This window comes from Bos indicus x Bos taurus, chromosome 10 (genome assembly GCF_003369695.1).
Source record: "Bos indicus x Bos taurus breed Angus x Brahman F1 hybrid chromosome 10, Bos_hybrid_MaternalHap_v2.0, whole genome shotgun sequence".
Lineage (NCBI taxonomy): Eukaryota > Metazoa > Chordata > Mammalia > Artiodactyla > Bovidae > Bos > Bos indicus x Bos taurus.
This window is the reverse complement of record NC_040085.1, coordinates 73,009,351-73,037,315: the sequence shown is the minus strand read 5'-3', so window position 1 is coordinate 73,037,315 and position 27,965 is coordinate 73,009,351. Positions and strand designations below refer to the sequence as shown.

General features: G+C 35.4%; 1 protein-coding gene across 3 annotated transcripts in view; it reads right to left on the bottom strand.

The window, feature by feature from the left end:
* The window catches only part of MPP5 (membrane palmitoylated protein 5), an 80,433-nt gene that overhangs the window by 8,348 nt on the left and 44,120 nt on the right, over positions 1–27,965 (bottom strand). For all 3 annotated transcript variants that reach the window (XM_027552214.1, XM_027552212.1, XM_027552213.1), the window contains 10 exons: positions 21,501–21,709; positions 18,986–19,063; positions 17,831–17,977; positions 16,506–16,667; positions 14,098–14,175; positions 8,271–8,454; positions 4,671–4,742; positions 4,236–4,307; positions 865–1,032; positions 15–217 (listed from right to left, as the gene is read on the bottom strand). In XM_027552214.1, coding sequence (XP_027408015.1) covers positions 15–217; positions 865–1,032; positions 4,236–4,307; positions 4,671–4,742; positions 8,271–8,454; positions 14,098–14,175; positions 16,506–16,667; positions 17,831–17,977; positions 18,986–19,063; positions 21,501–21,709 — 1,373 coding nt within the window. The remainder of the gene's footprint in view (positions 1–14; positions 218–864; positions 1,033–4,235; positions 4,308–4,670; positions 4,743–8,270; positions 8,455–14,097; positions 14,176–16,505; positions 16,668–17,830; positions 17,978–18,985; positions 19,064–21,500; positions 21,710–27,965) is intronic.

Here is a 27,965-nt window from a genome sequence, read left to right as displayed (position 1 = left end):
CAAAAGAGTTCTACCTGTGTACGAAGACTTAAAAGACATATTTTGCCCGAGTTGATCACTTGGCGTACAGAATCTATACTGGTTCCATACAAATTTTTCTCAAATTCACCATGCTCAATGAACTTTCCGGCTGCTATGTCTGCCTCAAACGCCTGCCGTGAAACAAAGTGGTAATCTCTACCAGCTACTTCATGGTCTCGCCGATTCCGAGTTGTATCTAGGCAAACAAAATCAGGCAAAATTAGTAAGCACAGATCAGAGCAAGGGTGAGGAATAATTCTGCTAGTCAAAAAAAATTTTTTTATTTTGTAATACAAATTAAAAAATAATGAATTAAGGAAATGTTAGACCCCCGTGTGTTTTAACATTGACTGGTTTTATTTCTAGATTGAGAAATAAACAAAACTGTGGTGTTAGTATCTTAGTAACAGTTACATTTAGTATGTTTTATACACTTTAAATTACTTCATTTTGCATTTCATTTAAAACATTATCACTCAATTTTTCCACAAGATCAGGTACTATACAATGTTTAAACAGAAAGTCTATGCTCAGAGATTAGGTCTAAAGTTCTGTCTTCTGCATCAGTTAAAAAAACCAGGAGCTGATTCCATACTGAACAGTGGACTATAAGAAGCCAAAATTGAAATTCATTTATAGAAAGTAATTAGTACCATACTCTCAGAAAAATGGTACTCAAGAATGACTATCTTTAGTAGAAAATTCTCAAAAGATATGGTAAAAACAAAGTTCCTATTTCTTGGACATCACTGTTGGAGGAAATGGGTGAAAACTCCCTACACAGTTAGGTTCTGCAGAGGTACGCGGAAATGCACAGGAACACAGGAACACATCCAAACTTACGGGGAACTGCAGATGCAAAGCGGTCTTTCTCCTTGTTCATGAGCCTCTGACGCAGTTCATTCTGGCCACAGTTTTGTGGACCAATCAAAATGATAGGTCTTTTCCTATTTGCTGGCTGATGATAAAGTGACATTTCCTCATAAGTTAAGATCTCTTCATTGTCATAATCTTTGAAAAAAGGAAAAATTAAGCCCTTCAGACAGAATTACTGATGTATAATAAAGATATATATAAACATATTTATATAAATATATAAAGGTATATTTATATTACTCATAAGTCTTCCAAAAAATTGGAAAACAGCACGAGTTATCATGGTTAAAAACACAACTATTGACATCAAGAAAGTAATAACTGGGTAGCATTATGTCATAAGTATTTTCTCATGTCATTATATCCTTGGCAGGATATTATGAAAATAAATAGTATATTACTCCTTCTAGAAATGATTACTGCTTCTCTTGTTTCACACTGTGTTTGAATGTTTACTACAATATAACTGTACTGGTTCATATGAAATAGCTAGTTTGCAGACAGTATTTTGACAGAGTGAGGCACTAAGGTATAAACTAAAGAGAATAACAGCTGTCATTTTTATAAAACGGGGGATACCAATACTTTAATTTGAGGGTTAGTTTAAGGAGCAGAAAATGTGTATGCTGAAAACAATACCTGGCACAGATCAACATTTACAAACAGTGCTGTGCCTAGTGTTAACAGAGAATGCTAGAATACTTTTCTTTGATTATATAACTTGAAAACACAGCATACCAACATATGCTATCCAACTTCCTACATTTATGTTTACCTTATTCTATAATACTAATATTAACCTGTGATCATGATTCAAGAAGAGGTATAAATTATAACTGGTACACTAACATTCCTAAAGCTGTAATCCAGATGAAATCAAGAGTTGTCATGTGGTAAGAACAAAGGCAGACAACTAGTGACCTGTCATCTTCTCTCTCTCATTACTTCACCTGACTAGGTAGGAGCATTAGATGTGTAGTCAGACTGTCAGCTGTAAGTCCCCAGGGAGAGGGGACCACCTTAAGCTTGTCAGTGATTAACACAGAGCACAGAGTAGGAACTCAAACTTTACTTGTTTAAATTTACTTGTTTACAACTCAACCATGTATTAGCTGCTGCTAAGTCACTTCAGTCATGTCCAACTCTGTGTGACCCCATAGGAGGCAGCCCACCAGGCTCCCCTGTCCCTGGGATTCTCCAGGCAAGAACACTGGAGTGGGTTGCCATTTCCTTCTCCAGTGTGTGAAAGTGAAAAGTGAAAGTGAAGTCGCTCAGTCCTGTCCAACTCTTCCCAACCCCATGGACTGCAGCCTACCAGGCTCCTCCGCCCATGGGATTCTCCAGGCAAGAGTACTGGAGTGGGGTGCCATTGCCTTCTCCTGTATTAGCTGTAAGAACTTAAACAGGTGACTTTCATATCTGAATTTGAACTTACTAATCTGTAATCTCAAGGAATTTATTTTGAGAACTAAATGGATGAAGGCTATTTCCCCTTGAATGGAATAGTCATTATAAATGATAATTATCATTAATAAAAACATTAATTCTAATAACAAATTAAGAGCAGAAATGTAAATGTGAAGCATTTCCTTCTCAAAATGCTTTTCCCTCTGAAAAACTAAGTTCCTTCTTCTAACATGTACAATCAGACTGTGGAAATATTTTGATTCACAGACTTAGATTTGCAAATTTCCTACAGTAAAATAGCTTTTAGAGCTGAACCAGTTAACTCCAGTGTGTTTCAAAGGATAAAGAAACAGAGATATTAATCACTTACTGAAGTATAGAGAAAAGAACTATAAATCCAATAAATATTCTTAGTTACATAATCTATCAATTAGCATTAAGGATGTTTAATTTGAAAAAAAAATTATTATAGTAGGTAGAATCTCAGGTTTAGTTTGTATCAAAATTTTCAATAATCACTGCAGATGGTGATTGCAGCCATGAAATTAAAAGACGCTTACTCCTTGGAAGGAAAGTTAAGACCAACCTAGATAGCATATTGAAAAGCAGAGACATTACTTTGCCAACAAAGGTCCGTCTAGTCAAGGCTATGGTTTTTCCTGTGGTCACGTATGGATGTGAGAGTTGGACTGTGAAGAAGGCTGAGTGCCAAAGATTTGATGTTTTTGAACTAAGGTGTTGGAGAAGACTCTTGAGAGTCCCTTGGACTGTAAGGAGATCCAACCAGTCCATTCTAAACGAGATCAGCCCTGGGATTTCTTTGGAAGGAATGATGCTAAAGCTGAAACTCCAAAACTTTGGCCACCTCATGCGAAGAGTTGACTCATTGGAAAAGACTCTGATACTGGGAGGGATTGGGGGCAAGAGGAGAAGGGGACAACAGAGGATGAGATGGCTGGATGGCATCACTGACTCATTGGACGTGCGTCTCAGTGAACTCCAGGAGTTGGTGATGGACAGGGAGGCCTGGCGTGCTGAGATTCATGGGGTCGCAAAGAGTCGGACACGACTAAGCGACTGATCTGATCTGATCTGGTAACATTTTCATTAGTTTCATTTTGCTGCCAAAAATTTTTAAGGTATTGAGAGAATAAAAATAAGCCTTATAAACTGTGTAGGAAGTTACAAGAGTTCCTTTGCTTTATTATTTGGCTTGTTTCTAATGTGAATTAAAGAAGGGGTAGCAAATTCTAAAGCCCATAAAGACCACTCAAGAAGGTAATGAAAGCAATGTATCAGGTTGGGTTTATAAAAAATTGGATGTGGTGGAGACTGTTGAACTAGATAGGGGTCCACTAAAAAGGCAACAGCCATCATTCAGGTTCAGCAGGCTGCTGACACACTGGAATATAAGCCCAATGTTATCAGAACTTTTGATTTTAAAAGAAGCTAAAACTTGAAAAACTTTTAACACTAACAATAAATAAAAACAAAATACTCTCCTGTGTGCCTGACTCAGCCAGCAGACTCTATGGGATGGGTTACCTAGGTGAGATGAGTTACGATAGGCAATTTCACTGAAAATACATCTATATTGTTAGAATTTGTTAGGAACAAGTATTAACTTTGCAAATGAAGAGTTTACATAGGAAAAAAATTTAAGAGAAAACTATCAATACAACAGTATACAGCCACATCATACTTTTAATTTTTAAACTACTTTTTCTCAGATTTCAAAATTCTGCATTACTCACAGTTTTCTAGAAGAAAATAATTTCTGCTAAATGACTTTATTAAATACACACATATGTTACATTAAGAGGCCAGGACCATAAATAAAACTCCCTAAAAATATCATTTAATTTCATTCAAATGTTAGACATGGACCTCTTTTGGATATAAATATGGCTATGTCTGAGAGTGGAACTTACCATCATTTTTATTGGCATTATATAAAACCTTTTTCCTCTTCTTTTTATTCTTCTTTGCACACCATAGTTTTCCTGTTGACAGTTAGAAACATAAGTATAAATGGGGTATTTGTTTACCTGAATAAAGCTACGTATTTCAAATTGAAGAACTCTAGTTTTAAATTTCAATTTACAGACATGTATTACATTGTTCACAGAATAACTATTTTTCAGGGCAATAAGTTAAAGTTTTCCATTAATCTCACATTATAGACAGATAATCTTTCATACTTAAAGCCTGTCCTTTCTTAACAGTCCTAAGATAAGCAGCTTTGCTTCTCACATCCATCTTGTCATGAATACATCTTCCCTGACAGTTCTGAAATACAAATTTAAACCTGATTCCAGATGGAAACCAAAGAAACCTCTCATTAATGTCAAATATAAGAGTCCAACCTGATTTTTCTGGTTCCTTATCTTCTTCTATGGTTTGCTTCATGGCTTCCCTTTGCTGCTGAAAGCTTTTCCCTAATAAATAGAGAAGAAAAAGAGTGAAATAGTTAGACAAAAGAATAGATCAATTTTTTTTTCTTTAATTAAGGGACGACACCAGAAGTAACTGTTCATTTACAGTACCTTCTGAATCCTCCTGCCACTACATGAGAGAATGTCAACTATGATTATAAGCTCCAAATGTTTAAGTTGTTAAGTTCCAACCTGGCTCTCACTCAATCCTAGGAATGTATTACTAGACTATACATCATGTATTTAAAAAGATAAATAATAAACGAAGGCTAGAAGTTTTAACAGTTATTTACAAAGCTTTCCATTTAGCATCTAAGAAAGCATTCCTCAGAGATCAATGCAAAGAAATAGAGGAGAACAATAGAATGGGAAAGACTAGAGATCTCTTCATGAAAATTAGAGATACCAAAGGGACATTTCATGCAAAGATGGGCTCAATAAAGGAGAGAAATGGTAGGGACCTAACAGAACCAGAAGATATTAAGAAAAGGTGGCAAGAAAACACAGAACTGTACAAAAAAGATCTTCATGACCTAGATAATCATGATGGTATAATCACTCACCTAGAGCCAGACATCCTGGAATGTGAAGTCAAGTGGGCCTTAGAAAGCATCACTACAAACAAAGCTAATGGAAGTGATGGAATTCCAGTTGAGCTATTTCAAATCCTGAAAGATGACACTGTGAAAGTGCTGCACTCAATATGCCAGCAAATTTGGAAAACTCAGCAGTGGCCACAGGACTGGAAAAGGTCAGTTTTCATTCCAATCCCAAAGAAAGGCAATGCCAAAGAATGTTCAAACTACCGCACAATTGCACTCGTCTCACACACTGGTAAAGTAACGCTCAAAATTCTCCAAGCCAGGCTTCAGCAATACGTGAACCGTGAACTTCCAGATGTTCAAGCTGGTTTTAGAAAAGGCAGAGGAACCAGAGATCAAATTGCCAACATCCGCTGGGTCATCGAAAAAGCAAGAGAGTTCCAGAAAAACATCTATTTCTGCTTTCTTGACTATGCCAAAGCCTTTGACTGTGTGGATCATAAGAAACTGTGGAAAATTCTGAAAGAGATGGGAATACCAGACCACCTAACCTGCTTCTTGAGAAACCTATATGCAGGTCAGGAAGCAACAGTTAGAACTGGACATGGAACAACAGACTGGTTCCAAATAGGAAAAGGAGTACGTCTAGGCTGTATATTGTCACCCTGCTTCTTTAACTTATATGCAGAGTACATCATGAGAAATGCTGGGCTGGAAGAAAGACAAGCTGGAATCAAGATTGCTGGGAGAAATATCAATAACCTCAGATATGCAGATGACACCACTCTATGGCAGAAAGTGAAGAGGAACTAAAAAGCCTCTTGATGAAAGTGAAAAAGGACAGTGAAAAAATTGGCTTAAAGCTCAACATTCAGAAAACGAAGATCATGGCATCTGGTCCCATCACTTCATGCGAAATAGAAGAGGAAAGAGTGGAAACAGTGTCAGACTTTATTTTTTGGGGCTCCAAAATCACTGCAGATGGTGACTGCAGCCATGAAATTAAAAGATGCTTACTTCTTGGAAGGAAAGTTGTGACCAACCTAGATAGCATATTCAAAAGCAGAGACATTACTTTGCCAACAAAGGTCCGTCTAGTCAAGGCTATGGTTTTTCCAGTGGTCATGTATGGATGTGAGAGTTGGACTGTGAAGAAATCTGAGCGCCAAAGATGTGATGTTTTTGAACTGTGGTGTTGGAGAAGACTCTTGAGAGTCCCTTGGACTGCAAGGAGATCCAACCAGTCCATCCTAAAGGAGATCAGTCCTGGGTGTTCATTGGAAGGATTTATGCTAAAGCTGAAACTCCAAAACTTTGGCCACCTCATGCGAAGAGTTGACTCATTGGAAAAGACCCTGATGCTGGGAGGGATTGGGGGCAGGAGGATAAGGGGACGACAGAGGATGAGATGGCTGAATGGCATCACCAACTCAATGCACATGAGTTGAGTAAACTCCAGGAGTTGGAGATGGTCAGGGAGGCCTGGCGTGCTGCGATTCATGGGGCTGGGAAGAGTTGGACATGACTGAGCGATTGAACTGAACTGAACTGATGTGGAAAGTACTGTGCTGGATCTTACAATGGTTCTGATCATTTGAATTATTGCAAATCAAACAAATTAAGAGTTATCTTTCCAAAATTACATAAATTCATCAGTTTTTGATTCAAAGACACCATTCAATATATTCTCTTACATTTACTGTGTTCAATTCCTCTCTTTCTTTGTATGTATGTATATGTTTTAAAGATTTTTCATTTCTACATTAAGCTACCCATGATAGAAATAAATGAAAAACCTATTATGTTTTTCCTCTTAGGATTATGATTTCACTTTCAAGGTTTCTGATTTTCATCTTATTTTCAGAGATTTACCTTAGAATCAAGTATATGTTTTCTGAAGGATAAAAGTGGTTTTAGTTAGAAAATTCTGAATTAGAGTTCTACTTTTATACTTAATTTTTATATCTAATTCTTTCCAATTCAGACCAGAGATTCTTAAAAAAAATCAATAAGCAAATTCCATCTATGTTGGAATAATCTGTTGAACTTAGTGCATTTTATAAGACCACAAGCAAAAAAGGTTAATATTGAGTTTGAGACACATAAAAAGTATTAAGGAAAACCAGGTTATCTCCAGCAACTGTACAGACTGATTGTGTTTCTAGTTAAAACAAGTAACTATGGCTATATGGAAATTTTTAAGAGCATTAAGATTTTTTAAAAGTATGTGACTATAACAGATCTAGAGAAAATAACAAAATAATTTTAATATTTTACATATTAAATATCTTATTATACTTCCCTTGGTTCTATTTCCCTCATTCTGTCATACCCTCCTGAGTACTGTAGTAACAATCTGTAGGAAAAGTTACATCTACATATCTCATTCCATTAAGTATCATCTTCACATTTTAGAAGAAATATGTTTCTATAATAATCTTAATGTCCAATATGAGCTAGTTTTATTTTAGTATAGTCTAAATTAGAGAGTTTTCTTCAATCAAAAGATAGCTGCATCTTATTTCTATCCTAAGATATCTTAGAAGAGATAAATTCAGCAGTCTTACTCTTTTGATTCTGAATAAAGTCACACATCTTTAACAAATTCCTATCTAGATACCAAGTATGCTGCCCCAGTTGATGATAATTTCCTGCTACAGTATAAGTTTTGTTGCCTTGATGTTTTTATTGTTCAATACTGTTTTTGTTGCCTTGAAAACAGGGTTAATTTCAATGCACCTACAGTGAACAGTAGGATAAATGGGGGTGGTTGATGAGATTATACGATAATCCCATTCTAAAGCCCAACAAACTGGTCAGACTTACACCCAAGATACTTATATTACAGATACAACATAAAAACCCAACAAAATGAAAAAGTAACTACATCATTTTTTTAAAAGGCATAAAAACGTGAGTTTTTCCCTTTGAAGATTTGTATTTTAAATGTGTTTTTAAACTTTGTACTTTCTACCATATTGTCTTTTACCTGGAACGAGACCAGCTAGAGGCTGATTATCTTCATCTCCTTCCCTGTAGGCTTGCCACCAATTTGGATCTTCTTGACTGATTACATGAAGTATATCTCCTTTTTGAAAAGATAGACCTAACTCTCGACATGGAACATAAGGGTCATCTGATGGGTCGTAGTCAAAATGAGCCTTTACATGGATCTAAACAATAAAAAGGGTAAAAGTAAGGACAATAATGAAATGGCAACACAATGTTTAGCATAAATGTGAGTGTTAAAATTTTTCATCAGCACAAAGATATTACAAGTGGAAAACAGATCAAGGTTAGTTTAGTAATTGTATTTGAGGGCAGAATTTTTTTCAGACTCATCTGTTTTCTTCAATTAAGACAGTCCTGTTGATTGCAAACATGTACAAGAGAAGGCAAAACACTGCCCTGTTACTGCTAACAAGCTGAGATGCCAAGAGGCCTTAAAAGTTTGACAGAAGCAGAAGGAATATAATAGAGAGTCCCTCCCTCTCCATTCCTGACTTGTGAAAACAATGACTGCAGTAAGGTGTGTGATTTCTAAACCACTATTACGAGGAAAGGTAAACTGTAAACCTCTCCACATCTGTCATCTAAGCAGGTGAGTGTCAGCTTTCCTGCTGCCATCATCTCTTCTTGACCACACTGTCAGTGTGACTGTGCCTTGACTGCTCAGTCTATTCTAAAGGACTATGTCTAGGTTCATATATAATCAACCCCAAACTGCTAAAATTATCTAAATCAAGTTTATAACCAATTCCTATCACGTTCTGTATGTAGGCATTGAAATATTGTTAGTGCTACAAACTAAAATTTTTGCTAACTGTGCTTTGCATATCTAAAACCTGCTATGCTCTCAGAACTAAAAATAGGTAAGAATTCACATGAACCTTATTAAAAGCTCAATTATTTCCTACAGTATTTTCTCCAATATACTTCTGTAAGTTATAACAAAGTATTCTTACTTCTTAAAAGGTATAAAGGAATCAATATTCTCCTTAATTCCTCTATCTGTAATTTTTATCCAACCTGGTCAAGTGGCATGTGGCATTTCCAAAATCTGCAGATTATATGAAATCTGATAAAATTGAATTTTAGAGTTATACAGGGTAGTAGTAAGTCAAAACAGCTGAGAGACTGGGTAAAAAGATTATATATACAATTTTATAATCTTGGCACGAGAAGCATATAATATATAGGATGATAAAATCTCTGCTTGTACTATTCCTATTAATCAATAATGCTTCCACATCTGTTTAAATTGTTGCTTTTTAGCAACATGAACCTTGGAAATCTAAATATGAAACTACAGGCATCATTTATTGTGGTGGAGAGTTCATTTTATTATCAAGGTTTTCAGAGATCTATGAAATCAGACTTCTTGTCAGCCTGATGGATGATTTTATCAAATCACTTTCTGAAATCAATACCCAGCATGCTGTTTTCAAAGTGTTTTGCTCAGAACACTTACTAGGATGTTTATTAAAATACTGACTTCTTATACCACATCTCAAGCTTTCAGATTCTGTGTTTTAATTAAGTTCCTTGGATAATTGCTACATACATGTCATTTAAGACATACCCTAAAATCTTAGGGAATTACCATCCTGAGGGAAACTAAATAGGCCAGTGAAGATGCTATATCTAAGTCTATGACCTTTGCCAGAGGCAGACAAAATCACCCAGAGATGTCTTTCTCTCTACTCTTGCTTAGGTCTCACCCCTTGACCATTCAGATTTTTTTGGTTTGGAATGAGGCCAAGAGGAGAAGAGAGGACATACTTTGTTAATGTGACAAGTTTATTTAGTGCTGTTTAAAATGTACTCTAAAACTGAGAGCAAAGTTTATTTCACATCAGAGAAATTAACCAACTGACTGAGTTAAAGTCTGAGTATTGCCTTAACACATACTATGTGACTGTTTTATGACTTCTATCTAGATATAGGCATGTATTTGTTTTACTGTTTCACTTTATTGCATTTTTCATATATATATATATATATACATACACACACACATATATATATACACACACACACACATATACACACACATACCTAAATTGAAGGTGTGTGGCAACCTTGTGTTGTCAGAGGAAGGCTAGCATTTTTAAGCAATAAAGTATTTTTAAATGAGTGTATATATGTTGTTTGTTTAGACACAATGCAATTGTGCTCTTCGCAAACTACAGAACAATGCAATTATAACTTTTACATGCAATGGGAAACCAAAAATTTTGTATGACTCATTTTATTTCAGAACTTGCACTATCCCTTAAGTATACCTACAGGCATTCCACTGCAACTCTTATCAGTTCTACAAGTTATGTCCAGTAATCTTAGGGTAGTGGCTACTTTTTTTCCTTTCCCATACAAAGGAAAACAGAGTCCTTTTTAAATGAAGGAGAGACTGTGACCCCTACAGGAAAGCTCCAGGGCTTCACCATGCAGTAGCATCAGTAAAGTATATCTGACCAAAACAATGCTTGGTTTCTAATTCAAACAAAATCATTTGTTTAAATTTTAAATTACAGGGTTGTTTAGACATAATTATCTTCCAGCCCAACATTTTTCTCTTTGCCTCGCTGGTGGCTCACAGTGGTTAAGAATCCACCTGCCAATGTAGGTTTGATCCCTGGTCTGGGAAGACCCCACATACCTTGGAGCAACTAAGCCCAAGCACCACAACTATTGAGCCTGTGCTCTAGAGCCCCAGAGCCCCCAGCTACTGAAGCCTGCTTGTCCTAAAGCCCGTGCTCCACAGCAAGAGAAGCCACCACAATGAGAAGCCTGTACATCGCAACTAGAGAAAAGCCAACGCAGCAACAAAGACCCAACAAAGTCAAAAATAAATACATACTAAGGGCAGCATCAAGAAGAGCCTTTGCAATGTCAAGCAACAGTTTTTAAATTCCTCCTCTTCATTCTAAGATTTCTCCTCTCTGATGCCCATTCAAGAAAGAATAGTTTTTAAAATAATTTATTATTTATGGCTGCACTGGGCCTTTGTCTAGTTGCAGCAAATGGGGGTTACTGCAGCTCGAGGGCATCTCATTGTGGTGGCTTCTCTTTTTCTGGAGGACAAGCTCTAGGGCTTGTGGGCTCAGCTGCCTTGCAGCTGTGGGATCTTCCCTGACCAGAGATCAAACCGGTGATCCCTGCATTGCAAGGTGGATTCCCCACCACTGGACAGACCGTCACCAGGGAAGCCCAAGAAGGAATATCTTTACTTGTTCTTTCCCATATTTAACAGGAGAAATTTGGGGTATCTGTGGGTATCCAATTGATGTTTAGTAGTAGGCAGACAAAAGAGATTCCATCTGTTCACTGTCCATACTGTTCACTGAAATTATTAATATTTTTTCATCTTCTGATAAAATATATATATTTATAAACATTTTACTGCATTATAAAACTTAAGATCTTCTTCCAAATGAGAAAAAAATTAAAGTGAAAATTATATAATATATTCTGTACTTCTAAGAGAAAAGTATATTGGATGGTAGTGGTTCTCAATCTTTTCTTTCAACCCAATTATCTTCATAGGCTGTGAACAATCCTTAACCTATCATTTTAAAAAATCTTTAGAATTTTTTGCAAACACATGAAGTATATATAAACAGACTGCTCCCTTGACCTGATCTCCCCACAATAAATACAACTACAGCCTAGATCTCTCTGTAGAATACAAAAATGATGGCTCAGTGGTAAAGAATCCTTCTGCTAACGCAGCAGATGCCGGTTCAATCCCTGGGTCAGGATGATTCCCTGGAGAAGGAAGTGGCAACCCACTCTAGTATTCTTGCCTGAGAAATCCCATGGACAGAAGAGCCTGGCACACTACAGTCTATGGGGTCACAAAAGAATCAGACATGACTTAGCAACTCAACAACATATTTAATTCTATGGATTTGGTATCTACACCTGAATGCCTCTCAGGTATCTCTCAATTTTTCTCCCCAAACCAGTTTTTCCTCCACATCGCCCTTCAGTAAGCAACACCACTATTTATCCAGTTGCTGAAGCATATTTGCTTCTTGCCTATCCATTACTCTTCACATTCATTAAAAGGTCCTGTCATTGCTACTTCCAGAACACAGCCTGCATAATTTTCTCCACTGCCACTGCTATCACAGAAATTTAAGCCATCATCATAGTTTATATTGGCTTTAGCAACACTTTCCTAAATCTCCTTGCTTCCATTATTGGCTCTACTAATCCAATTTCTACCCAGCAGCCAGAGTAGTTTTGTTTCTAAACACAAATCAGATGTTACTGTATTTGAAATCCAAACTCCCTACCATGGCCAAGACTTACTTGACCTGGCCCTACTTATCTCTCAAGCCTCATCTCTTAGAATTCTCTCCCCACCTTTCTACTCCCTCACTTGGCTCCACTCCCACGGGTTTTCCAAACACAAAGTTCTTTGGAAATTATACCTGAAAGTTCTTCTGGAAGTTAACAGGCTTGGCTTCATCCCATCCTACCAGGTGTCAGCTTCACATTGCCTTCTCCTGGAGGCCTTTCCTGCCAACCTTATATAATCAATCCCACACCTCTTTTTTTATTCTCAGTGTTTATATTCACTGATTTCCATCTCAACATTTACACCAAACTATATTTACCCCAAACATGTTCATTACTATAAAATGAGCATTTATTTGCACAGTGCCTAGTACACAAATGGGATCAAGTAGATATTCATTGTAAGGAAAAAAACTATTTGGGACCCTTAATATTTTAATTATTAATACTACTGGGCTAGTGGATAATTCTATGCTTTGTATCCCTGAACTATGATTTTAGTATTCTGCTAAGTCTTTAAATTCCCCTAAAACTACATCTCTATCCTCCCAGCCCAGACCCCCAAAATCAAGAGACTTCAGTCATGCTCCCAGTCTTTAGAGTTATTAAGTCTCCCATAGGGAGAAGAGGGGATTTTCCTGGTGGTCTGGTGGTTAAGACTTTGCCTTCCAATACAGTAGGTGTAGGTTCAATCCCTGGTCAGCGAGCTAAGATCCCACAAAGAAAGGTAATTCCAAAGAATGTTCAAACTACCGCACAATTGCACTCATCTCACACACTTAGCAAAGTAAGGCTCAAAATTCTCCAAGCTAGGCTTCAACAGTTCGTGAACCGTGAACTTTCAGATGTTCAAGCTGGATTTAGAAAAGGCAGAGGAACCAGAGATCAAATTGCCAACATGTACTGAATCATAGAAAAAGCAAGAGCATTCAAGAAGAACATCTACTTCTGCTTCATTGACTATGCCAAAGCCTTTGATTGTGTGGATCACAACAAACTGGAAAATTCTTAAAGAATACCAGACCACTTTACCTGCCTCCTAAGAAATCATATGCAAGTCAAGAAGCAACAGTTATAACCAGACAGTCAAGACAGTGTGGTTGTCATGGGTCAAGCGGGGAGGAAGTGATGAATTAGCAGAACATAGAGGATTTTTAGGGCAATGAAACTATTCTGTAGGTTATGATGGTAGATATATGTAATTATACATTTGTCAAAACTCACAGAATGTACAACACCAAAAGTGAATCCTAAAGTAAACTATGAATCTGGGTAACAATGAAACCATAAATTCTCTAATGTAACAGATACACCATTCTGATGTGGGATGTTGACAGCAAGGGAGGCTGTGTGTGTGGGGGGGGGCAGAAATTATGTGGGAACTCTATATTTTCTGCTCAATTTTGCTGTGAACTTAAAACTACTCTCAAAAAATAAAGTTTATTAATTAAGAAAAATGTAAACAGTAGCCATCATAAAATAAGGAGCATTAAAAAAAAAAAATCACTTACCACTGTTTCCTTGGCAGGAGGAGGCTTGATCTGTTGACTGGGAATCAGAACAAATGTCAAAGTACCATGCATATCAGACTGCAACAGAAAAAGCACATTATTTTAAAAAGCTGTATTTATGAAAATCATTTCATGATCTTATGATCAACAGTTCCTAAGCTGGACTATACTGGAACCTCAAGGAAACTTAAAAAAGAAACTGGTAAAGATGAATCCCATTTTATCAGGAAGCACAAATTACCCCTTTTGTGGACTCCATTATATTAGAGCTACCCAGGCATATGGCATGCAACAATTTTGGTCCTCTGGTCCACTGGGGAAGGCCACTTGGCCCTTAAGTCTTGGGTTTCTGTTTTCCATTCAGTTTAAGTTTAGGACGATTCCACAATGAAGGGCTGGAAGATATTACAGCACTTCTGGCTTATCTACTCTGACATACATCGATTTTAGTACAGTAGAATTTGAAATGGTAATCGTCACTAGGATTAGAAAAGTGATGCAAATATACAAATATTCTTACTTCCTAGATGCTTTGTCTCTGTCATTCATTCTATATTTTAACTGTACATAGTCTTACTGCTAGGTTCTTTATTATTTTCCAGTACAGTGGCCCTCCATATTCATGAGTTCCATATCTGTGAATTCAACCAACTGCAGATGAAAAAAAATCCCAGAAAATTCTAAAAAGCAAAACTTGTTTTTGCCATCTGCAGACAACTACTTATATAGCATTTATATTGTATTAGGTATTATACATAATCCAGAGATTATTTAAAATATACTAGAGGATGTGTGTAGGTTACATTCAAATACTATGCCATTTTATGTAAGAGACATGAGCGTCCATGGGTTTGGGTACCCATGGGGGGCCCTGGAACCAAGCCCCCTTGGATATCAAGGGACAACTGTACACCACTGCCTGCCTTGTTCAGATACCTCCAGCCTAGACAGTAATCGCACTTATGGTCCTGACATAGTAGGGAACGGTACTGAAACAGTACTCAATCTAGAGATAGCAGCCAATAAAACAAGATCTAAGAACAATAACCAATGGCACTTTGTGCTACCAAAGCAATGAATGGGACTGGGTAAAAATAAGAATGTGAGGATGTTTTCTAAATCTGACAACAGATGTCCGCAGATAGGAGAAATTCTAATGTAACAACTGACATTAAGTAAGTAAGACTATAAATGTGGTTGATGAGTATATATGTGGTGATCATAAACTGTCCTCAAAAGTTGACTCTAAATTGCTTCCTGATTATACTAGCAGTCTAACAGAACTTTCTGAGATGACAGAATTCTGATCAGTGGGCTGAAATTGCAGAATGCCATGTTCCTTAATCTATACCGTAATATGATAACCATTAGTAACACACTGCTCTTGAACATCTGAAATGCAGTTACTGAGGGCTTCGCAGGTGGCATTAGTGTGTTTAAGAGCCCACCTGCCAATGCAGGTAGATGTAAGAGATGTGGGTTAGATCTCTGGAGGGGGGCACAGCAACCCACGCCAGTATTTTTGCCTGGAGAATTCCATGGACAGAGGAGCCTGGCAGGCTATGGCCCATAGGGTTGCAAAGAGTTGGACATGACTGAAGCAACTTAGCATGCACACATGAATGAGGAACTAAATTTTAAATTTTACTTAATTTAAATAGAAATAACTAGCACATGTAGCTAATGGCTATTATAGTGAACAGTGTAGAGCTATACCATTGTTATTATCTAATACTGTTAAAAAAAACAACAATCAATTGTAGATAATAAAGAAAATGAACAAAAAAGTCATGAGGGTATGAACTTCATTTTGTTACTGTTTCCCTAGCAGCTAGCACATAGGAGGCACTTAATACATATATTTTGAATGATTTAGTGAGTTATTATTAGTGATTTCAGAGGCAAATAAAATGTACCTAACAGTATAAATAAAATTAGTAGTGTCCTCGTAAGAATAAAATGCTACTAGTAAATATTATCGGAGAAGGCAATGGCACCCCACTCCAGTACTCTTGCCTGGAAAATCCCACGGACGGAGGAGCCTGGTAGGCTGCAGTCCATGGGGTTGCTAAGAGTCGGACACGCCTGAGCGACTTCACTTTCACTTTTCACTTTCATGCATTGGAGAAGGAAATGGCAACCCACTCCAGTGTTCTTGCCTGGAGAATCCCAGGGACAGAGGAGCCTGGTGGGCTGTCATCTCTTGAGTCGCACAGACTCGGACATGACTGAAGCGACTTAGCAGCAGTAAATATTATGGAAATAATTATATGTGAAAATTATGCTAGAAATTATATAGATATCTTAAGTTATTTTTAAAATGCTTTTAAAATATTTTATTCTGAAGTCTACTAAAGGAAACAATTTTTGAGACTGTATCAATTATTCTTCTACCCATGTCAACTTACCAACAAGTCAAAAACCTCATTGACATCTTTTCCCCGGATTTCAATGCCATTAATTTCCAGAACTTCATCTCCTTCATGTAACAGACCACTTTTTTCTGCAGCACCCCCTTTAACTATCCGACTAATAATGACAGAATCCATTTCATTACGAACTGTAGCACCCTAAAAAAAAAAAAATTCAAGTCAATTTTTTTTTTAATGCATTTTTTATTTCCTCATTTTAAAATTCTTACTTTTCTAGTTAACAATATTAGCCTTAGATTTATCTGGAGAAAAAAAATTATTTACATACAGTAACCATGGCAATAAGTCTGAAAGCTGATCATTTCCTCCACATTTTCTGCTTCGGAAGCATTCTATTTGTTAATATTCTAAAATCAGACTTTTGAAGCATACAACAGCATAAAAATGCACTTGCTCAAAAATAAAGCGAAAGCCTATAATCAAATTTGTTCTTTATATGGTAGATGCTATTCAAATAGTTATACTATATTTAGGTACAATTAGTGAACATGACTTGTAACTGAAAATCTTTTTAAATTCAAAATATGATGAAGCGATGAATACTAATCTGGTTAATAATCCAAATATTAAATACTATAGCTGTATCCAATCCACATTAAAATGTATTAAATATTTATGATACAAATCAGAAGCACAACTGAAATATATAGTCAAAAAATGGAAATCTGAATAAAGCTTAAAAGTAGACAGTTTGTAATACTTTTCTCCTGAATCTTTATTTTAAAAATTTGTCATAACTTTCCCAATTTCTTTTTGTTTTTGGTGGGGAATAAAACCTTGTTACATAAACTGCCTTTTAATAAAATACAGTCCCTATTTCATGTACCATGTTATACAAGAAAATTTAAGACCTTAGGATTCAAGAATATTTCTCCAAAAATAAAAAGGAACAAAATTAAGGTAATAATAGCAGACTAAGAGAAAAAAACATTTACATATAAGAACTATAAAATATTAACATTAAACAATGCATACTTCTAAATATATGTGAAGTATGTTAGTAATTACATTGAATGAAATGATCACAATTTCTAACTTGTTTTTTTTTTAAAAAGCTAGAAGAATAATGAAGCAGATTACTTGTCCCTTCTTTGCTCAATTACTTCAAAACCTATTTTTTCATCAAATTATGGGTGAGAAAAGATGAACAAATTCTTCTCAGCCTAATAAGGAGTATGAGCAAGAACATAAAAGAATTCCAAAAAATCAACCTCAAAAGAGAGAAACTGCCAGAAATGTAAAGGGTCTTCAATTATATAGATCTCAGAAAGGATCTCGTATCAGAGGTGTGGAACACTTACCAATGGAATATCTCGAGCCTTTTCTATACGAACTATTTTTACAGTTTCTCCTCCATACTGGCCAACGCTTTCATAAACTCTCTCATCTGTAATAGGCTCTAGCTGCATTTCCTGCTCAGCGACCTTATCATGGGCCAGTAAAAGTGCCTGTTTCAAAGAAACCCAAAGCATTTAAAGTAACAACATGACTTATTTCTGTAGAGAGATTTTAACCTAATCATGTACAAAGTATCCTGATCATTATACATTTAAAAGTGGTATAATTAATTATATATTCAGATCTGTTTCCAAACTTTCCAACTGAAGTACAGATGCAGCTCTGTATCTTTTTTAGCCAACTAACATGTGTTAGTTACACTAGGGAATACTCCGGAATGAGTTATGAAAGTCTAAAATGCTTATTAAACTTCATAAAAACAGAATCACTTTAAGGGTCCAAGATTATAATTAAAATTTACAGAAAAACATAACCAAAAAAGAGAAGTTTGCAAATAAGTTGTTTCAAAAATAATGTGGTTAATTTTAAGTAGAAAAGTATATAATCCAACAATAATTACTTTGTGATGTAAACAATCAAAGCTATGGTTTTTTAGTCAAAGCTACAGTTTTCCAGTAGTCATGTATGGATGTGAGAGCTGGACAGTAAAAAAAAGCTGAGCACCGAAGAACTGATGCCTTCAAACTGTGGTGCTAGATAGAGAAGACTCTTGAGAGTCCCCTGGACAGCAACAAGATGAAACCAGTCAACCCTAAAGGAAATCAGTCCTGAATATTCACTGGAAGGACTGATGCTGAAGCTGAAGCTCCAATATTTGGCCACCTGATACAAACAGGTGACTCACTGGAAAAGACCCTGTTTCTGGGAAAGACAGAAGGCAGGAGAAGAAGGGGACGACAGAAGCTGAGATGGTTGGATGGCATCACCGACTCAATGGACATAAGTTTGAGAAAACTCTGGGAGATAGTGAAGGACAGGGAAGCCTGGAGTGCTGCAGTCCATGGGGTTGCAAAGAGTTGGACACAATTGAGTGACTGAACAACAACAATCAAAATAGTCTACATAATATTTGAGCTCTTTGTTAGTTCAAGAGACTGATTCAAAGTGATACTGAATGCTGGAAAAAACACAAAAATAATGCTCTGTCCATTTTCTACCTGAATATGTGGAGCACTCAGCAGAGCAGTTAATTCTTGTCCTTCCTTCTGGTGAACTGGCTTCAAAACAGTTTGTACCTAAGAAACAAAGATTATTCCTAGGTTACAAATAATATGACATTTGTACAGATTTTTTTAAAGGGTAGGATTTAAAATTGTAAAAGCTATTTGTAAGACAGAAAAGCACTAAAGAGAATTATCATTTTTAAAATGTTTTTTTTCTCAGAATTTTCAATCTTATCATGATTGACGATAGCATTTTTATTTATGACTATGAATGAGGCATTTCTTTCTTGAAAATTTCTGCAAATACATTATAAAACAGACTAATAATGACCATATGAGAGAAAAGCTATTCTAACAGTTATGCTGCTATTTTATATTTTTAACCATACATTTATGTAACTACATTTTAAATCAGAGAGGACATTTTAGAGTTAGATTAACAAGACAAATGTATATGAGAGTGATAGAATAACCACTATACTATAATGAATTATATTAAAAATTTTCCTCAAGAATTCTTCCACTTAGTATAAACTCCACTTGATAATGAATTTTTTTAGCCTGTTTCCTTACTCGTGGTTCTTAAAAGATTGAGATAATCCATATAAACTGCTTAGCATATTACCTAGCACACAGTAAACTGTTATTTTAATATATTTCTAGATGTGAGTTACTCATATTTTAAGATTTCTATATTAATGTTCATCAAATGAATTGACCTCTACTTGGTGAGTATAGTCACCAAGTATATATATATACTTGTATATATATGAAAAGTGAAAGTGAAGTCGCTCAGTTGTGTCCAACTCTTTGTGACCCCGTGGACTGTAGCCCACCAGGCTCCTCTGTCCATGGGATTCTCCAGGCAAGAATACTGGAGTGAGTTGCCATTTCCTTCTCCAGGGGATCTTCCTGACCCAGGGATCGAACCCAGGTCTCCCACATTGCAGGCAGACGCTTTAACCTCTGAGCCACCAGGGAAGTCATATATGTATGTATGTATGTATGTATGTGTGTGTGTGTGTGTGTGTGTATACACACATAGTCACCAGTATAGTATACTGGTTTATGTGTGTGTGTGTGTGTGTGTGTATACACACATAGTCACCAGTATAGTATACTGGTTTATTATTGTTTTTAGTATCTAGATTATATTATCCAAGTACAGTGAGATGGGAAATAGTCAATATTTATGTGTGAAAACAGTTAATTTAACATAAGGATTATATGTTCCCTAATGTTTTGAAGGAGTTTGTAAAATTATCTGGGTCTGGCAGTTTTCTGAGGAGTAGATTTCTAACTTTCAATTTTACCTACTGTTACTACTTTTTTCAGGTATCTGTAAGTCACTTTTGGCAATTTTTATTTTCTTACAAAAACAACCCAGGTGATAGCACTTTCATACTTAATAATATAAACTTATAATTTGTTATAATTTATGCTTTTATCTTTGCTAACATTATTAGTGTTTTTTTCATCTAACTTGTCAATGGTTTCTCTATTTTCCTGTTCTCTAAAAAAAAGAAACTTTTAATGTTACATTTATGTAAGTAATTCCTTTTTGTTTTCATTTACTTCCCTTTCTAATTTCTAATCACATGAACTGTATATGTTCAGTTGAATTATGTTCAATCTTTTCTTCTACCATAAATATTTAAAATTTTCTCTGTGGGCTATTTTTCCTCAAATATTATATATGTTCTCATTATCAACATCTCTGATTTTCCTCCTTTTTCTATTTCCTTACTCCAGTACCAAAAAGAGCACTTTGTAACAATGCAGATTAACAAAACCAAAATTATCACCATTGATGAAAACATATAGAAATAAATTAATATATAAATTTTTAATAAAAGTTAGCTCATTATTAAAATAGGAACCCAGTAAATCTCTAACAATTCTTATGGTTATTTTAAATAATTTTTAAAGTAATTCCTCTATCAAAACTAAGAGATAATAATTTTGAGATTAATCAATTTGACCACAAGTAGATCATAGCAATGACAGCATCAGAACTAGCCTGTTCTCTAGTTTTGGCACCTAGAAAAGGATGTTTCTAAATATATATTGAGTTCCATATGTATTCAATACAAGTAACAAATCTTAGAAGTTATATATTTATAATACCTGATTATCTAACATAATTTAATCTCATCAGTACTGATTTATCTCAGTTTACAATGTATATTGCTTAAAATAAAACCATACTAAAAGTATTAAAAAATTTTCCCCTTTAGCAATTTAGATAAATACTCCTCTTACTATACAAATATAAGAACCAATGCTCTTCTTTTCATGGAACAGAGTCTTATTTTTGAACTAAGTATACTTTTTTTTCAGGATAAAATACACATAAGTGAATTTTTCCTAACGCATAAATTATCAACATGTCATCAGTAGTAATTAATTCTAATGAACCTTAGAGTCACAGCAGTATTTTCCAAGAATACTGCCTCACTACCACTAACTATTACCTTGCATATGTCAATGAGACGTTCAGAATACATACCTCCTGTGCAAGATCTTGTGCATTGGAGATAAGAGGAAATGGAGGACTGGCCTTGTTCATGTGTACTGTGACAGCATTGTGTATCTTAAACGCATTCTGGAAATCTTTATTTTGTACAAGTTGTAAAAGCAGTGAAATATCCTCCTGGCTCTGAGAATCTACCAAGGTATGTTGGATATGTTTAAGTGAAGCAAACAAGTCTTCCACTTCTAGTAGGAGAAGGAAAAGGTATCCAAAAATTAATTTTCTGTCTTAATTCCACAAGTGTCTTAAGATAAAATTTCTTGAACAAATAACAATAAGTTTTGGAAAAAAAAAAACTTACCTATTTTTTGAGTGTCAAATCACTGTCATTTTACTGATTTTTAAGTAAAACTCTTTAAAAATTATACAACAGAATCAAGTACATTTTTTCAAGTGTTTTAATTATGTAAAATATATATCACTATAAAAATAAATAAGGGGGTAGAATACATAAATGAATAAAAAATTTAAAACCACCAATAGTCCCATCACTTACAAACAACTTTAAAAAAAATCTCATGGCATTTCCTTTTTTCATTTAACAAGGACATTTAGTTTTCCCACATCATCAGTCTTTACAAAAACATATACAATGGCTCCCTGATGTTCCATTACATGTCTAAAACTGTAACTTACAATAACCATTACATTAAATCGAGCATTCAGGGTGCTTCCAATTTTTTTTGCAGTGTAAGTAATAAGCATTTCTGTACATAATGATCATTGCTGTGTAAAAATATGTCTGAGATTCTGATGTTCCTTAAAATAATTTCAAGAAATGGCATTTAAAAATACCATTCTGACATTTTAAAAGCCAAAGAGTTTTCTAGGGAGGTTTTACTAATTCACATCCCATTACCAATATTCAAATATTATCATTTTTAAAACCCTTCCATTTCTTTTAACAGGGATGTTGAACCTTACTTGTATTTACCAAGCATTTCTTCTGTGGTCCACAGAACTCTTATGAACATATGAGTCTCCTAAGATGATACTGAAAAATTGGGGCATGTGTATGTCTGCATGTTCCTATTAGTGTCCATATGTAGCACATACATTTTTCTTGAAGGAGGTTATTCCAAAATGGATAAGAACCACATGTTGCCTCTTCTCTGATCCTCAACAGGTAGATATATGTTCATGTATATACTTTGTCACACTTGTGGGAAATAGTTTTCTAATTTTTCTGTCTGTTAATTTTATTTGTGGTAACTTTACTGTAGATATTTTTGGCTATTATGTGTTAAGAATAATCCACCTATTCCTGTGTGATTTCTCTCACTGTCTCTACGCTTATAAACTTCTTCCCCTAGGTCATTAAGTTTATAAGCATAGAAACAGTGAGAGAAATCACATAGGAATAGGTGGATCCCCTGGAGAAGGGAAAGGCTACTCACACCAGTATTCTGGCCTGGAGAATTCCACAGACTATATATATATAGTCCATGGGGTCACAAGAGCTGAACACAACTTTCACTTTCACTTTCCTAGGTCATTCAATGTTTACCCACATTTAAAACTTATTATGGTTTCTATTCCACAGGTAACTTCCATCCATCTAGAATTAATTTGGTATAGATTTGAGGGGAAATTTGTACTTCATTTCTTCCAAATGGTTAACCAATTATTCTAATACCATTTATTGAATAATCTCTTTTTTTCCACTGATTTATGATATAACCAAATTCTTATATCAGGGTCTGTTTCTAGTCCATTGGTTTATCAGAACTGAAATCTTTAAGTAACATTATAGTCTACACTCATATTGACATGACAAAAACTTGCTCATTACTTTTTCAAAAATGTTTTGACTTCAAGTGAGCTACAAAACCATTTTTAAGATGCCTCCTCACTATCTCCTATGTATCCAAAAAGAAAAAACCTACTAAGATGCTGTCTAAAATTAAAACTGTAAATGATTCTGGAAAAAACGTAATAGTAGGTACTGTCTGTGTATATCTGTGTCTTATATAGTCCCATGGGGGAGAAAAAAAAAAAAAAAAAAAAACCTCTTGGTTTAAGTCTTTGTTAGTTTTCTCCATACAGGGCTTGCAGAAAGGTTATTAATTCTTATATCCTACTACTAAATAGTAGTTTAATATTTTACAGATTAGAATAGCTCTTCTAATCAGCTCTTCTGAAGTTCCCCATCTTCCACCCCTCTCCCCAAATCAAAACTGCTTTAGTTCTTAAAAAAAAAAAAAGTTCTGTAGTAACTTAAAATGTAGCCCTCCTCAAAAAAAGACAGGAAAAAAATCAGAAAGTCAAAACAGTCATCTGAACAACCTAAGAAGTTGTGATCCAGAACTAAATAATTAGCTGTAAGTTAATGATTTATCAAGTTAATGATTTATCTACAAGAGTAGACAAAATATAGATAGGGGAAAGTGAAAGATGTTGATCAAAGAGTACGAACTGTCAGTTTTAAGGTGGATAAGTTCTGAGGATCTAACGGGTAGCACGGTGATTACAGTCAATAATACTATATTGTATACCTGAAATGTACTGAGAGTAGATCTTAGGCATTCTCACCGCACACACAAAAGGTAAATATGTGAGGTGACGGATATGTTAATCAACTTAATTGTGGTGTATTTTACAACATCTGATTGTACACTTTAGATACATAAAATTTTTTTGCCAACTGTACATCAATAAAGCAGTGCTGGGAAGAATATGAACATCAGATTTCATCAAATTCAAAGAAGTTACCACAGAAATTACCTAAGTATATAAAGAATTCTCAGAGTAGGAAGAATTCAATAGCCTTAAAGTATCTTTAGAGTAAAACAGAAAGACATTTTAAATATCTTAAAAGGAGAAAGAATTATAAAATCAACAAAGTAGCTGACTATACTCTCCTGAAGACTATAATCTTTCTGAGTAGATTATGGGATTTCGGTTTAAAATTTTACTGTTTAAAGGGGCTTAGCCTGGTTGTCAGGGCAATGAGAAAATCAGAAGCTTCAGATCTCACTGCTGACAAATCAATAAGAACTTCAGTCAGCCCAGAAGGTAACAATCTCCCTACTGTGTCTCTTCAAGCCCAGGGAGAGTTAAATTTTTAGAGGCAAAGGTATTTCTGCATAACCTCTATGTACCAAACCCACCAACAAAGACATTAAAATATGGACATTAAAAAAATTTTTTTAATCTGTAGTCATACCTTTCAGCTATAACTACTGGTGCTATTTTGTTATACTATATAGCCTTTCAGACTTTTAAAAAATGCTGGTCTTAACCACAGAGACCACATTCTAAATGCGGTTTTGCAAGCTGATATTTTCCAATGTCTACAGAATAAATTCTTAGCATAAAATTACTTCTTAGGGCTTCTCTTGTGGCTCAGCTGGTAAAGAATCCACCTGCATCGTGGGAGACCTGGGTTTGATTCCTGGGTTGGGAAGATTCCCTGGAGAAGGGAAAGGCTGCCCACTCCAGTATTCTGGCCTGGAGAATTCCATGGACTGTATAGTCCACAGGGTTGCAAGGAGTTGGATACGACTGAGTAACTTTCACTTATCAGATAATAAAAATATTTAAAACTTTTATACACGTTGCCAAACTGACCCCATAGTTTTGTACTAACTCATACTCTTACCATCAAAAAATTTGAGTGCATGTTTCTACAAACAGACCAAATTTTTCATTTTTGGTGATCTGGTTAGGAAAGCATGTATTTCTTTATCCAGTAGTGACTTTCAATATATTTTCACAAGGTGAACAGTCATTTATGTTTCTTTTTTCCTCAATTTTCTGCTTATCTTTTGACCACTTTTCTGCTAGATCTTTTTTTCCTTAATAACCAGAATTACACAGATTTTATAAATATCCCTGCAGGCTTAAGTAGAACATACTGAATATAGTTTTCTTGCTATATCAGAACAATGAATTTTTAATCAAAGATATTTATGAGAATCAGTAAGGAAATTTACAAAAATATTTATGTCCTGAATTCTACCTTAAACACAATCAGAATCCCCTGTCATCCTTAATTATATATCTATGCCTATATATATTTAAATTGATTATGTACTCTCAAGAACCAATGATTTACACGCTTTATTAACAGCAGTTGTAGCTGTAGTATTTTAAGACATGATATACTTGGGAATAACTAAGGTAGCCAAACCCATTTTCTTCTATATCAAATAACCTTGATTGCTGTACTGAATTTTTGTGTCTGCATCACAGTTACTCTACTTACTCCTTTGTGACAAATTCTTTTATTGTTTTTGACTTCTGTGGTAAACAAAGCATATAATTTTCATTTTTAGAATATTGTGAATATATGTAAATATCCCAAGGAAATAGGAACAGTAAGGTAGGATAATCTGAACTGCTGCTGCTGCTGCTAAGTCGCTTCAGTCGTGTCCGACTGTGTGCGACCCCATAGACGGCAGCCCACCAGGCTCCCCTGTCCCTGGGATTCTCCAGGCAAGAACACTGGAGTGGGTTGCCATTTCCTTCTCCAATGCATGAAAGTGAAAAGTGAAAGTGAAGTTGCTCAGTTGTGTCTGACTCTTCACGACCCCATGGACTGCAGCCTACCAGGCTCCTCCGTCCACGGGAGTTTCCAGGTAAGAGTACTGGAGTGGGGTGCCATCGCCTTCTCTGAATCTAAAGGAATGGCTTAATGAGAGATAAAACTAGAGATCACTGACCTTATTTCAGGAGATCAGATAATAGTTGAGATGCTGAGATTATGCACAGACAGGAAATAGGCAATTTTTGTGGTTAGTCCAAAAGGGATGATTGCTTTCAAGTTCTAAGAAATGAGTAGCCTTCTCATGTTGATAGGACCTCAGGTAAGGAATACGGTTCCAGAGAAAGATAAAATCTGGTTAATCTGTCCAAATTGTGCTCATACTGAGGAATTTAAAGACATAAAGACCATCCACGACAGTTTAAAATGCAGGGAAAAAATTTCAGGATCAAACTGGAAATGTCTTTCTTTCAGGAAATCAGGGATCAACATAAGATCTATAGGGATAGGACAGATCTTACTTTACTTAAGTAAAGGCTTTTGGGAGAACTTAAGGACTATGCCATGAGCCAGAAATTACAAATTTCACTGGATTTCAGGTTCAAATTTTGAAGGTCATCAAGACCAATTTAATTTTGTTAATTATTATCCTTTACAATTCCATTATCCTTTACGAAGTCCTACTCACATTTTTTGTTGTTTAATTAGTAAAAACTGTTTTCACTGAAATTATCCCTTTTTAGAAGTTATCTTCAGACTTAGTACATTAGTCAATCTTGCCAGACTACATTGAGATCACTTGCACTTAAGCTCATCTTTTACAATAAAATATCACCAACCATTATTGAAAACCTACAAATATGTGTTGTTGTTGTTGTTCAGTTACTAAGTCATGTCTGACTCTTTACAACCTCATGGACTGTAGCACACCAGTCTCTTCTGTCCCCCACTGTCTCCTGGAATTTGCTCAAATTCACGTCCATTAATTTGGTGATGCTATCTAAACATCTGATCCTCTGCCACCCCTTTCTCTTCCTGCCTTCAATCTTCTCCAGCATCAGGGTCTTTTCCAGTGAGTTGGCTCTTTACATCAGGTGGCCTGATACAAATTTGGCCTGAATTTCACACTGGTCACTGCCAATATTGAATAGAAGGATATAGAACAATAACTATATTATAGGCATAAATACATATCTTTTAATCCTCTTAAAATCTGACAAATTTTTCCCAATTTAGAAAAACCACCAAAACCTGAGACATACATAGTTCAGACCAAATCTCTTCAGATGGAGAAAATGAAGTCACACACAAAAATGGCACCTGGGTGAAGAAATCTTTTTCTCTGACTTCCAAGGAAATGTTTTTCCTGCCACACCAAGGGATTTTAAAAAGATAAACATCACTATTATTATTATTGTTTAGATTTTAGGACTTAATTGTGATATGTCATTCATCTGCTTCAGAAAAGCTGACCTGAGATGTCTTCTCACCCAGCACAGAATCATGTAATGTACGCTGACTAGCATTCAGAGGTGCTTACACATGCTACTTTACCATGTATCTGTAGACAGAATTTCTTCTAGTTAACTGTGTTTGTATATGTTCACACATATAATGCGCCCTCCAAATGCTACTTTTACAGTACTGTTGCATTTATTTCTGCTATTTTAACCAAATGTCTTGTGCTTTAAGTATTTTCTCAGAATATTTTATTTCAATTCTAACATAATCACAATAATATGCTAGATAGTACACTGTGAAGGTTCAGCAAAAGAAAGCACAACTGCAATCTGTGAATGTAGAGGCCACGTAGCTTTTTGAGAAATATTGTAAAAACATCTTTGATTGTGTAGCACCAGCCTGGGTAACTAAGTTAGACAGCAAATTTGATAAGTGTGATTTATGTGGACAGTTTTCAGATAAATTCCATATCTGCTTTCATGGCCAATTTAGCT